General features: G+C 32.3%; 2 protein-coding genes across 2 annotated transcripts; both read left to right on the forward strand.

Moving 5' to 3' along the window:
• The first annotated feature begins 4,663 nt into the window (after positions 1–4,663).
• LOC129001786 (uncharacterized) lies at positions 4,664–5,876 on the forward strand. The gene is made up of 3 exons (XM_054429231.1): positions 4,664–4,819; positions 5,219–5,714; positions 5,806–5,876. Exons 1-3 carry the CDS (start codon positions 4,664–4,666, stop codon positions 5,874–5,876), a joined length of 723 nt encoding a protein of 240 aa, XP_054285206.1.
• Positions 5,877–6,682: 806 nt separating this feature from the next.
• LOC129001795 (uncharacterized) lies at positions 6,683–10,626 on the forward strand. The gene is made up of 3 exons (XM_054429241.1): positions 6,683–9,440; positions 10,158–10,200; positions 10,483–10,626. The coding sequence occupies exons 1-3, from the start codon at positions 6,683–6,685 to the stop codon at positions 10,607–10,609; spliced, it is 2,928 nt and encodes a 975-aa protein (XP_054285216.1). The 3' UTR covers positions 10,610–10,626.
• Positions 10,627–14,731: the final 4,105 nt, after the last annotated feature.

The raw sequence follows: 14,731 nt of genomic DNA on the forward strand, positions 1-14,731 counted from the left end.
AGCTGGGTTTATTTTGTGTATGAAACTATGACTTGTTAATTTATAATATGGTTTAATATTAGTTTAGTAATTCCATTACCATACAAAGAAAGGGGATATTTTTTTCAAATGATATTAATATGTGTGTGTATAGTTAAACAACCATATAATTGAAAACAAATACATAATTATTTCGTAAGCAAACAAAAAGAAGAATTTTTTTCAGTTTAAAAAATCCCAGTAACCAATTTAAAGGGAAGTTGAAATTCTGACTACAATTACTGTAGTTTAAAAAGTTTAGTAAATAAAAACCATAGTATATGGAGAAAGAAAGTATTGTTTTCGTAAAAATTTTCGAGTTTGAGTTTGAGTGGATATTTTTGAATCCCCTTGGACCAAAAAAGTGGTTTTGAAATGATGTCTGTGTGTGTGTCTGTGTTTTTGTGTCTGTATGTGTGGATGTGTGCATAGCTACATATCACACCTTTAGTCCGATTTTGGTACGTCCAAATGTTTTTTTTTTCATTTTTTTTGAAATTTTGATTTTTAACGGGAATTTCCCCACAGTTGGTACATTTCTTCCAAAAGCTGTTATGTATAAACAAGCTAAATAAACATCAAACCACTCAGGCCTATTACAGTATAGGCCTACTTGTGGAAATTTCAAGCACAAGAACTGATGAGACACTGTGTATTTCAAATACACAATAAACAAATACAAAGTTTCTCACATCAAAATGCCCAAAACAAAAAACCAAAGAATGTCTAGTCTATGTTAAATATTTATAATCAAATTAAATTAATGCAACAGTAATAAGCGTTTTAAAATAAAATTAATTTATAACAAGTTATAAGGGGAAAAGCTACAGCAGGAGTATCACTTTAAAGTTGTTACTGTATTAAGTACAACATTTACAGAAAAGCTCATTTATAATACAGACAGGAGTTTATTATAAAATTATAAATGACGTTTAAATTGAAACAATGTTTTGATTTAGTGTAACAACTTTTTTTTTTTAATTTGTACAGGTGTTAAAATAAAGATGTTAACATTTAACTTTCAATTCTTCTAAATATTATCTTATTTTATCTCATGTAGATATTTTCCTTATCCAACAAGCTCACCTCAAACAGTAAATATCAAAACTGTTTGTCCTAATAAACTATTAAAGTCTACAATCAGAGTTATAGCAAAAGAAACATTGTTGTTTCACTGTTTTTTTTTCATAATATTTCAGAAGAGGGACTTTGCATAATATGAAGGTAAATACAAGAATTGATTCTAAATACACTTTGTAAGATATGATTATTCCAATTTAACTGACAATCAAAAGTGACAATCTATCAACATTTTGACATAGTTAGTTCTATATATTGATAAAAATTACTGTATCACAAATGTTTTAAGGCCTATTCTTTGAGATACAGTATTGCCTGTTTTATCAAAATGACTAGCAACAGTGCCCGTTGTGGTTAAATACAACGGTCTCTAGTAAAATAATGGTAATGAAATCCATACACCACTTTTACTCACTAATAATGGTACAGATTAAGCACATAACATTAGATAATTATATTATGCATACTGGTAAACCAATTATTGCCATCTATAAAAATTATTGGTTTTTCTTTTCCGAGTCGGGTTAGCTCTTTTACCCAACCAATTTTCATAATTTTGGTCTTAAACTAAAGGTATGGATGTACCACAGATTTGCCATAAAGCATCGGCATTCATTTTGACGTATATTTTGAAAGAATTTAAATTTTATTATTTTTATTTTTCACTTCAATTAAAGTTGTATTCCAGCAGTTCTATATGTTACCCCTATATGTTTTGGTCTAAAAACCTTTAGTGAAATACCAGCTTTCATTTGAGCTATTGATTATTAAGATCGGACTACCTAAAACACACTGCGGAATCACAAATCAACAATAATTACAATCGTTTTAGTACTTATCTGCAATCAATGATACGTAACTCTATTTTTATGTAAGTTATTTTAATATGTCTTGGTCTTAAAATACTTCATAGGCTTTCACTTGAGATATTGATAGTTTTAAACAGTTAAGTTTAAGATATACTGTATCGCTCAATCAGAAAATATAAATTTGGTTATATCTTGGATATGGAATTTAGTTTTAGATATATTTACTTAATTCTAATTACGTTATTCTATTTGTTTTGACCTAAGAACCTTCTGTGAAATACCAGCATCCATTTGATTTATAGATTATTAAAATCGAACGTACTTAAAGCACACAGCTAAATGACGTACAACACAAATTGTTCAAAAAATGTAGTTATTTATCATTGATTTATAGTCAAACGATCTTGCTTGCAACCTCTACAGTAACTGTCGACTATGACGGGTTTAACCTAGTAAATCTTTAAAAAATCAAACTTTTATGATTATTTGCTAATCTACACAAATTAGGCTTTCCAATGACCTATTATTTAATAAAATCGGTTCAGTAGAACTTTAGATTTAATTGTACAAAGTTAAACAACAACATCTCTAATTCAGTATTTTCTCACCACTATAAATTGGGAGGTTGCTTAACGTTTTTGCAAATAACTTTGAAACGGTGAGGAAATCGACCAAAGTGGAAGGTGATATTCTGAAGGAGAATAAAATTTCCTACAAATTACAAATATGTGTTTTTTGGAAATACTCAATAAAGGCAGCCTAAAGTTGGCTACAAATATAAACTTGGAAATATAAACTTGGAAAAAAATGAGTTTTAAAATATATTATTGTTTATTTTTATTTTTTCACCTCAAATATCTAATAAAATAAAACTTTCATAATTATTTGCAAATCTACACAAATTAGGCTTTCCAACGACCCATTAAAAACAAAATCGGTCCGGTAGAAGTCTAGATTTAGTTGTACAAAGTTTAACAAAAATATATCTAATTCAGTATTTTCTCACTACTATAAATTTGGAGATCACTTAGATTATTGCCAATAACTTTTAAATGGTGGGGAAATCGACCAACGTGGATGGGATATTCTGAAAGAGAATAAGATTTACTACAAACAACTACTATGCATTTCTTGTAACTGCTTAATAAAGGCAGCCAAAAGCTGGCTACAAATAGAAACTTGAAAACAGAAACTTTAAAAAGCAGTTTTTAATGTGTTTTTGTTATTTTTACTTTTTTACCACAAAGATATAATAAAATCACACTTTCATAATTATTTGCAAATCTACATGAGTTCGGCTTTCCAATGACCCATTAATTAACAAAATAGGTCCAGTAGAAGTCTAGATTTAGTTGTACAAAGTTTAACAAAAATATCCCTAACTAACTCAGTATTTTCTCTTTACTATAAATTCGGAGGTTGCTTAGCTTTTTTGCAAATAACTTTTAAGTGGTGAGGATATCGACTAAAGTGGAAGGTGATATTCTGAAAGAGAATAAAATTTCCTACAAATTGATACCATACACTTCTTGGAAACACTCACAAAAGGCCGCAAAAAGTCGCACCCAAATAAAAAGTGTGAAAAACACCGTTTCCAATGTATTTCTTATGGAAAACATGTTTTTTTTTTAAATTTTCACCATAAATCATAACAAAAACAAACTTTCATAATTATTTGCAAATCTACACGACTTAAGCTTTCCAACGACCCATTAGTTAATATAATCGGTCCAGTAGAACTCTAGATTTAGTTGTACAAAGATTTTTAAAACTGAATTGTATATAGAATAGATATTCATGTATTACATACTCTTAAACATTATGAAATAATAGAGTAAACATATTTTTTGCATTTTTCCAGTGAAGACGAGCGCCTTGCTTTGGAGGATAAGTTTAACAAATTTCTCAACGCCAGGAAATCAGAGTAAGTATATATTGCATAAGTGCTCAAAACTTGGCAGTATTTTAAGATCAAGATTAGTCAATTCAGCCAATAGATTAGTAATTGCAATTAGTCAATCATAGACTGTAAATGAAGTTTTTCTTCATAAAACTCTTGACATGTTATACTAAAGGCTCTTGCATGATTTTATACTAAATATAACCCCTGATTTAAAAGAATGTCTCTTTCTTTATTCTGTGACATAATGCCGATATTAATTTACTAACCTTTTCTTTATTTTTTTGTTTGTTGCGGTGTTTTCGGAACAGTAATCTGACAAATGAAAATAAAATTATGTTACTTGATGCAAGTTTTCTTATGGTCCAAGTTTTATTCATAAAATTGGATCATGCTCATTTCAGTGATTCTGTCTTCATTAGATACGCATAACTCTCTTTTGTGAGCAAATATTTTTATAGTATTTTTAAGATCTAAATGCTTAATCATATGTTTATATTTGTATTTGACTGTAGAAGTCTAATGTAAAATATGTACATCGCTTGATGTCCAATAATGTCCCTTTGCTATACTATTTCTTAATAGTAAGAAATATTGATACAAATAAAAAATAATACATATAAACACAAAAAATGTATATGGGTTGCTTAAAGATTTTTACAGCAAATAAAACAGCATCGTACCAGAGACACCACCACAAATGAACCATTCATACTGACAATGAATGTTTGAGCTTTGAACTTTGAAATTAAAAGCTTGAACCGTCTGTCAAACCAGGACCTTATTTTAATTATGATAGCTGGCTTTCATATCACCACTGCTCAAATTTTGAATGGATCAATTTTGTAGGGAGGAAATGCAAATGTACCTGTTAAGAAACAACTACAGTCAGCTGTTGAGACAAGACAAGCTGCGATGTGACCGCAATGACATGATCTTGCAATCCCTCGCCAATGTGGAGAACAGGGCCTCCATGTTGACGGCCAAAACCGACAGACTGAGGCTTCTCAGGGTAAACTCTCACTTGGCTATACATCATTTAGAAGATAATAATTTGTAAATGTAAACTTATATTGGTCTGGTTTGATTTGAACTTCACTATGGCATTAATATACTGAAGTAAAGATGATAGATACAAATATAAACAGTTTGTTTCCAGTAATATAATGCTGGTTTTAAGTTAGTAGGGGTTTACCATCAACATTGGTTATGATTTTTAAATATTTGTGTGCAAAATAAAATATTGTAAACCGAGATATGTACCAGTAGAAAAATCTTATAAAAAAATATGGCTGCCAATTTCTTAAAGATATTGTTTTCATGAATTGAAACATTATTAGCTCCAACCATAGTATGCAAAGTGTATTATGATTTTTTCATATTTGTATTTAAACTTTTTCAATTGTTCCAGCAACACTATGAATCATTTGTGGACCGTCACTACCCAGGTTTGAGAAAAGCCAATGGTAGATACCGAAGTTTTGAAAGTTTGAACAGCGACCAAAATGAAAATATATCTCAAAGGTCCTTAAGTTCTTCCCCTCGAAGATTATACTCAACATCTCCTTCACCCTTCATAAGATCACCTTCTATCACTCGAAGAAATTCTTTGGTTGTTTCCAACTCAGAAATAATAAATCATCTGAGCTACAAAGTCCCTGATAAATTAAAAAGTCACTTTTCAAGGCGTATGCTGTTTGAAGACACTTTGAAAATTGAAAAAGATTCTAAAAGTTCTCAAGAAAGGGCTTCATCACAACCCACGAGTTTTCTACCTTTGAGAAATTATGAACAGGAAAACCATTTTAAAAACAGTATCCCAACATTTACTGTGAGTACAACAACTGACCAGTTTAACTTGGAACAAAAACATCTTCTTGATGGACCTTCTGATACTTTTCTTTTAAGTATTCCTTCATACAGTAACTACTCAGGACACAACAGTTTAGAAAGCAATAATACATTGCTAAACAAAGCAAGTGAAACATCTCTACACAGGAGCAGTCCTTCTCTCAGCAACAGCATCTCTAGAGATTCAAGCCCAGTTCTTGGCTCGACCCGAACTATAACACCAAAACTCTCCTCATCAAAACCACTTACAAAATCGAAAAGTTTCAGTTATATGACTAATACATACAGCCATTTTTTGCATGAAAAGCGACAACCTATAATTCTAAGAAGACCCTCTTCACTGTACCAAACTGCTACCTCTCTCAAAACTTCAAACAGAATTCCAACCTCAATGAAAAGTAATTTGTCAACCCTTCATCCTTATGAAAATACAAAATCCTCTTTCAGTGAAAATTCCTTACATCGAGGAAGGCCATCTTTCATTGAAGTAACAAAAACCCCTCAAAGAGAAAACATTAATAATCAAATAATGCACAGAGGTGTGTCTCCAACGTCAGTTAGATCTAAATCTCCTCTTACAGTTGTTGATGATATATTCAAAAAATATCTCATAAACTATGATAAAACATATTTAAGTGATCCGATTTCAGAATCTAAGTATGGTAAGTATTTATACCCCCTGAGCAGTGGTGGCCATTCTTACAGTATTCACAGTGGAAGAAATAACGTCTCATACCATTTAGGGTCAAAGTATAGTGGCGTAAGTCAATATTTGTATGATGATATTGCAATACCCCATGATAAGAGAAACACTAGTCTTCATAAAACTTATGGCAGTCAGGATTCTATTTTAAGTAATGATATTCAATTGAATACCCGTGAAAGAACCAATTTTTGCTTTGATGAAAAGAAAGACTGGAAAGAATGGAGACATTATAGATGTCGATATGAATATCCTCCTCTATTGCAATCTGAAAGCTTTCATAAAAAGTCAGGGTTCTCGGATGACACATACAATCGAAGCATGGATGAAAGTAATCCATACAATAGAATCACTGAATTCACACCACATGGATATGCTGCTGATACACAAACTGAGTACTCATACACTCCGAACTGGAGCCGTGAGGATTATGATGATTACAGTCCATATGGAGTCAAAAGTAATTATAGTAACAATTTACCTTATGAAGGAAAATTTACCCCAAAATACAACCCTGCATCTAATGAAAACTTGAAAAACCCTCCCCAAACTCCAAAAAAAGTATCATTTAGCAATGAGTTTCTGTACAATGATAAATCGGACACAGACGTTAGCTCAAACTTAGATGAAGTTACAACTCCTTTTGAATGTTTTACAAATTCTGAAAAAGAAAGTTTGCTTAGTGAACACTTTCCTAAGAAAGTGCATGGCTATCAAAGTCATGATGAAGACATAAGCTTTCTTAAAGAAAGTATTCCATATCATTCAAGCAATGGTGGTAAGGAATCAGAAGATAGTGAAAACAAAAAACAATCATCCTTGGAAGAGAAAGCATCTCTTAAGAACCCAATGTTTGGTTCTAACACAGAACATTTAAAATATTCAGAAGAAAATGAAAATGACAAAAGTATTAGCATCCTAGAAAACAAAACCACAACTAGTAAGAATAACATCCTTAAGCCCACATTTGAAAATGTAGAAGAAAATAGTATTGAAGCACTGGATAAAACCTCGATTGAGGATTTAGCCAGTACAAAAGGTAGCATGCACAATCACAACACAGATACACCACTTGGCCTGGTATCTAGAAATGACAGTGTGCCAGACACTACAATAGCAAATGAAATACACAGAGATGATGGAAATGAGAGGATGCCATCTATTGAAAAATTAGGTGATAGTAAAAAATCTTCTTCTGAGCTTGAAAATGAACATTCTAAAACAACTAGTTTAAAACCCTCATCATTAGACGTAGATTTTGATCATTGTAAAAATGTTTCACCTAATAATACAGGTGGCGTAGAATCTGACATGGAAAATACACAAACAAACATAGGACAAGACTCTATCCAATCATTGTCAAGCCAAGATCAACAGCAGAAAGATGGTAGTTTGGTAAATATGCAAGGTAGAAAGGTTGAAGAACTTGATGAGTTACAAGCTAAAAGCGATGTTAGTTATGATGGAGATAATCAGGTAGTTCAAGTTCAAGAACAAAAAAGCGCTAATGATTCTCATTCTCCTGAACAGTTTCAAGATCCAAACACATTCATACATCAAGACATGACAGAGTATCCACCTAATTATGATACTAAACCAAATACTAAACCCGAAAATCTGTATGAGAAGGAACAAGAGGGTTACGTAAATAAAGAGTACGTTGAACATGAACATGGAAAAGAAAAGTATGAATCGGAGAAAAAATCAACGAAATCATCAAATGAAAATCAACCTTTAGAATATGAAGAGAAAAACTTCAGAGGTAGTCAACAGGACATTCAAAGTTATTCTCAAAAGCAATATGAAGATGAAATGTATACAAATCCTGCCAAGAACGCTGAACATTACCTGCCTGTAGGTTCATCTGAGAATTATGTGGCAGAACATGAAGGTGAATATCCATCAGAGTACACTGAACAACATCATGCTCCTGAATTACAAGATTCATCAAGAGTCCCTCCAAATGCACCAGAACAGTATAAAACAGATTATAATACAGAATATCAAGACGAACCCCAGTATGGTTACAACAAAGTTGATGCTACATATGATGATCAATATGAGAAAGGTGACCCTCAGTATAGTCAGCAACAGCAACCTCCCTATGATCAGTATCAACAAGAGCCTGGTGGACTTCCATATGATCAGTATGACCAACAAACGGCTGAAGTTCCTTATGGTCAATATCAACAACCGACGGCTGAAGGTGTATATGATCAATATGAACAGCAAACTGCAGAAGTTCCATATGACCAATATGAGCAACAACCCGCTGAAATTCCATATGATCAGTATGAACAACAACCACCAGAACCTCCATACGATCAGTACGAGCAACAACCGGCAGAAGTTCCATATGATCAATACGAGCAACAACCAGCAGAAGTTCCCTATGATCAATACGAGCAACAACCATCAGAAGTTCCATATGATCAATACGAGCAACAACCTTCAGAAGTTCCGTATGATCAGTATGAGCAACCACCAGCAGATGTTCCGTATGAGCAGTATGAGCAACAGCCAGCAAATGTTCCCTATGATCAGTATGAGAAACGACCGGCACAAATTCCATATGAACAGTACGACCAACAACCAGCTGAAGTTCCATATGATCAATATGAGCAACAGCCATCAGAAGTTCCCTATGATCAGTATGAGCAACAACCATCAGAAGCTCCGTATGATCAGTATGAGCAACAACCAGCAGAAGTTTCGTATGATCAGTATGAGCAACAACCAACAGAAGTTCCTTATGATCAGTATGAGCAACAACCAGCAGAACAATATGACAATCAGTACCAAGGAGCTGGTGACCAGTATGATAACTATAACTATCCCTATGATCAAACGCCAACAGTAGAACAGACTTACACGGGAGATCAAAGCCAAAATTATGTAGAAGAAACTCAACCTTATGATTACAAAGAGCCTCAACAGCAGCCTTATGATGAACAGGAACCTTATGGAGCAAATTTACCATATGAAGAAACCAAACAAATCCATCCAGAACAAGTATACAATACCGGTACTCCAGACTATGTGCCTAAACCAGATGATAGTCAATATCCAACACAACAAGGTATGTACCCTTATTTTATTTTTTCATTTTTGTGGTTGAGATTCAAAAATGTACCAGGTCATTATGCCAGCTATGCGACCACTCCTGGGTTAAACTTATAAAATATAGACATGGTACCTAGGAAAAAAGCTCTTTTAAAAATTATTATTCTCATTTTAAAAATTATAGTTAATATTTAAAATAAAAAAAGAGTTCTCACAACTAATTAATGCAACTACCATCACATTCTTGTTTTTTCAAAACCCATCCTCATCTACAGCTAAAAAAAATATATACTTAAAATTAAATTATTAATCTACATGCAATTTATGCATAGCTGACCTAACAAATATACAGGTGTAAATTCTGCTACTATTTTCTTTGTTAATTATCAGCTTTAAATATGCTGACACTTTATCATTTCTAGCCATTACAGATATAAAACGATATCACTTTATTTATAAAACGAAAGGAACAAAATGGCATTTTTTATCATGGAACCTCTAATAGTGTATTATAACATGTTTAATGTTATTGTTAACTTACTGGTAGTACTTTAAGTGTCTAAATCACTTAAGACATATAGTTTTTTGTAAGCATGATTTGGTAATGACAAGATGAATTTAATACACTGTCAATAATTTGATATGGTTAAATTAAATGTCAAAAATGTTACCTAATGACTTTTATTATTGGCGATAATGATTTTTTCAACAACTTGACTGAATGATGTTTCAGAGGAATTAGCTACCCCTTATACACAAGAAGAGCTCAGCTCCAGGTAAATTATATTTTCTATTATTTTTTTTATACCAACACAATATAATAAATTTAAGTGACATTGAGGAGTCAATAAAATTATACGGTAGTTCTAACAAACTGTGTAATCCATGTCAATAATTTATTGTTGACCCCAAAGTTGAAACCTTTTTTTAAACTGTGACAGTACTTTTAAAATTTTACTGCACAATTTAAAACATAGTGGTAAGGTACCGTAGTAAAAAAATTTTTTTAATAAAATGTACCCAAAAATGTTACATTCACAGCCAACAATTTATTTCAGAGAGGCAAGAGAACCTACTCTTACAATGAAGCAGATATTGGAGTCCGATTCAGAGTCTTCAGCTGTTCAGAAATCTGCAACTCAGGAAGACAGCAGCGACTTTGATTTTAGTAACAGCCAGAAGTGAGCCACTACTGAGCCAGAGTAGAGTAAAATAATGCATTAGCAGACATTTGTCAAAAAGCAAATCTTCTATAACATGAAATCAGATTGAATAGTTTACTGTATTGGTGGAACTAAACCGATTGAGAAGCCCTGAGATCAATTTGTTTGGTTAAAAACATAATCGAAAAATCTGGGTTAGTAGTCATTGACTAGTATATGGTATACTGTAATTATTAATGACATTTTCTATTTCTGGATAGTTTATCGATCAATTCACAGTGAGACCTACCCCACTTATTACTTGGGCTCAAACAATTGACCTTATTTGTCGAACACTTGATGACATACATATTTTTATAGTCTCCTATCCATTTTTATCTCTGGCCATACCTCAGTGGGAGTCATGACTTGCTGTCAACACTACTACTCAACTCATCATGTATAAACCAGCAGCAGAGCATGTTTGTACTTGTCAACACAACACACGCGAGCAACATAATTTTATATATACTTGAAGAGCAATGACCATAAAGTGGCACAATTTGAATCCTCGTAAAAATTGTATGCCCTTTTTTACAAGTAACTTTTAACAGTGGATTAGCATTGAGAAAATTAAATGTAACAATTTACAGCAAATCTACTATCTTCTACCTAATACATAAACTTAAAAAAAATTCCCGCTTTAAATCACAGGTGATTTCTATAAAAGAAACCAAACTGTGTATTACCTATGTACATATTTTGAATAGCAATTCTATCAGTCCAAAAAATGGATGACTTAAGGATTAATTTATGGATTGGCTGATTGATTGGTTTTACCTTTGACTATTAATTTATGGTATTACCATTTCAACCAAATAACAATGAAAGTAGTCATAGGAATTTTCCAATTAATTCAATAAAAATGGTGTAGGGCCTATAGTTTGGGATTACAGTCTCAATTCCCTACTTGGTGTTTTGATATAAATAAACAATAACTTAAAAACTAATTTTATTTTCAGAAATTCTTTAAAGGTTCACCAACTCTTTAGGCTTTGCTCTATCCTGAACATTTTTCCATCTACACCGACCCCGTTAGGCGGCCCTGAGCTTTGAGATCTGATATATTTTCACATCAATGTCCAAAATGTGATATGAGTGGTATTTCAAACATGATTGTAACTAATATATATCAGGTAAAATAATAGAGATTAAAATGCTTTGTAGTACTATATTTAAATCATGAATGAAATATTGACACAAAATAAGTTATTTAAGTAGTGTGCTGTTAAGTAATATAGTACTTATGTTAAGTTGCTTTACATATGTAGATACAAGCTGCAAGTTGTATATTAGACACAAAGACATAAAATAATGTTAATTTATAATACATAAAAGAGTTTTAAATGTCAACTATATTTTTATAAACTGTTTTAAAACATACCGTACACACTACTGTTTAAAAGCATATTGCAATAACTACACAGAGTCCTCGGTATTATTATTTTCTCTGTATATAATAATTGTGATTTTGCCTTACTTTAAAATTATAAGAAAACAGCTTATTAGATAGAGTAATAAAAATATTGAAGTTGTATTCTATAGCACTTCAATATATTCTATAATATTGAAGTTGTTGACGCTACTACTATTCTTAATGAATGTGTAAATAAAGATTAATTGTCAATTGTCTATAGCAATGACAATGATAGTATTTACACGTTTTGATGTGATTTTGATTTTCATGTTTTCTGTAATTGTTTAACATTACATGTAAATGTCTAAATATATATATATATCATAGATACTTTTGCAAGTCTGGCTAATTTGATGATACGTCTCCATTTGTAATTTGAAAATAAAGGTACAGAAATAAATAAATGAATGCATCAACAAAAATTCAACTCTCTGTTATTCTTTATCACAAGGAAATTATAGTGCATTACTCTAAATAAAAAATGTAATAAGAATGTATGCTTATTTTTTTACCTTTTGATTTAAAACTTAACAAATCTGTAAAACATACTTTTGGATCTCAAATCAATAGTTAATTTAATTCTTTAAAAAACAGTAGGTAGCCTACTATTTTAATACATTTAAAACATTTACACTTCCAATAACAGATTTTTATTTTCAAACATTTTATTTCAAATCGAGGTAGTTTTAGTGGTTTGTAGAATTTTTCAAATCACCTACGACACGTTTTTAGGTTAGCCCAACGTCGAAAGTGATGTTGTTTAGTGACAGTTGACAGACGTCCCATAAGATAACATGGCAGACAGGTGACATATCAGCTCATTAATTCGCATTTTATTGATTTAAATTTAAATTTATGAACATCAATTTATTAAAATATTGAAAATATAAAATACAGAATTGAAAACCGAAACAATATGAATTAAAAATCTATATCTGTACATGTTTAAGCGGATTCAATATTGTCATAGTCCAGTTAACCGATCTTTCGTAAATACACAAATACCATTAGCTGCTTCCAAACAAAACAGTTGTTACAACACCACTTGCGACGTTGCCACTTCGAAAGCCGCGGCCTGGAGTTAAAGGCGGCCGTGATTACGTGCTTAATAAAAGCACACTGGCTTGTGTCACGGCCACCTTTAACTCCAGGCAATCCAGGCCGTGGCCTTCGAAGTGGCAACGTCGCAAGTAAGGCTGTAACAGTTGTTTTGTTTGGAAGCAGCTAGGAGCTAATAATGGTATTTGTGTATTTACGAAAGCTTGGTTACTGGACTATGAAAATATATTGACTTCACTTTAGATGTACGGATATAGATTTTAAATATATATATTATTTTGGTTTTCACTTAGAATTAGAAGCCTAACCAACAAAGAAATCACTATAACTGCTTATCATGCAATTTTTTCATCACATATCAGATATGGCATAATAGCCTGGGGCTCTGCAAATGAAATCCACATCGAGAAAATAATAACCTCACAGAAGAAAGCAATTCGGATAATAGAACAAATCGATCAAGATGAACCACAAGCCCACTGCAAACCTCTTTTTATAAAAAACCAAATCCTAACTGTAATCTCCCTTTACCTTTTTGAAACTATTACCTCAATCAAATCAAATCCTCCCCAACTCAGAACCCAATGTCACAACTACAATATCAGAAACAAAACAAACCTAGACTTAGGGTACCATAGGCTAAACAAAACCAGCAAAACTCCAAACAACATGGGGATCAAAATGTTTAATCTCTTGCCAAAAAAACTCAAAGAAATAAGTGAAAATAAAGCTTTTAAAAACAACTCAAACAATACCTAATTGAACGACCATATTATAAATTAACTGAATTTATCAACGAACACAAATATAAACTAAACAACAAATAGGAAAGCAATGCTCAATTACACTCTCACACACATACACTATTACAAGAAATTTACGATTCCCCTGTCTACAAGGACGGCGGAGAAGACATCGATGGTAAATGGTAAATGTGACGTAGTGTTGCGCTGCCCACGCTGTAGCATGGCCTGTTTTTTAGTGTGGCCTTGCCTTGCTGCAGCCACAGAAAACGTACTACTGCAGCTTACCTGATTGGGCAGTAAAACATCTGAATCCCTGTAAAAATGTGACGTTCTTCATGGTAGGTAGCTGTTTTTTTTACCAGTTCTACACAGCTAACTTTCCTAGCTGAGATGGTAAAACTTTGTACTACACACTTTTTATGAAATAATTCCAGTTGTACTTGTCATGTGAACTTGGTTACGTGAAGGAGGCCATCGACAAGATCAATTAACACTGATCTGAATCTGGAGAACATCCAGCGTGAGCGTACTGCACCTGTGGCTGTGAACCTATAGTAGTACAGACATTGTGAAACGTTGGCTTGAGTATCACCATTGAATATTAGATATATTAATAGTTAAAGGTCTCTAGATAGCAATAACGGCTCCACGGGTAGGGGCTATGCTCCCCCACACCGAGAGCTAAACAAATAAAAAAAACTTACAGGTATCCATGCAAACATTTTATTTTATTTATTATAATTTTAGTACCTATAAAAGTTGCGACAAAAACCAACATTAAATGTGAGTACGGTATTGGTCAGCTGGGAGGAGGTGATGAACAGCTGAGCGTGGACTGCTCATGGTCAAGAGTTGGTTTGGTCAGAACAGGCCAACTGTTAAT

The sequence above is a fragment of the Macrosteles quadrilineatus genome, unplaced genomic scaffold, assembly GCF_028750875.1.
Source record: "Macrosteles quadrilineatus isolate MER2022 unplaced genomic scaffold, UCM_ALF_1.0 Scaffold_1__1_contigs__length_201487025, whole genome shotgun sequence".
NCBI classification, from domain to species: Eukaryota; Metazoa; Arthropoda; class Insecta; order Hemiptera; family Cicadellidae; genus Macrosteles; species Macrosteles quadrilineatus.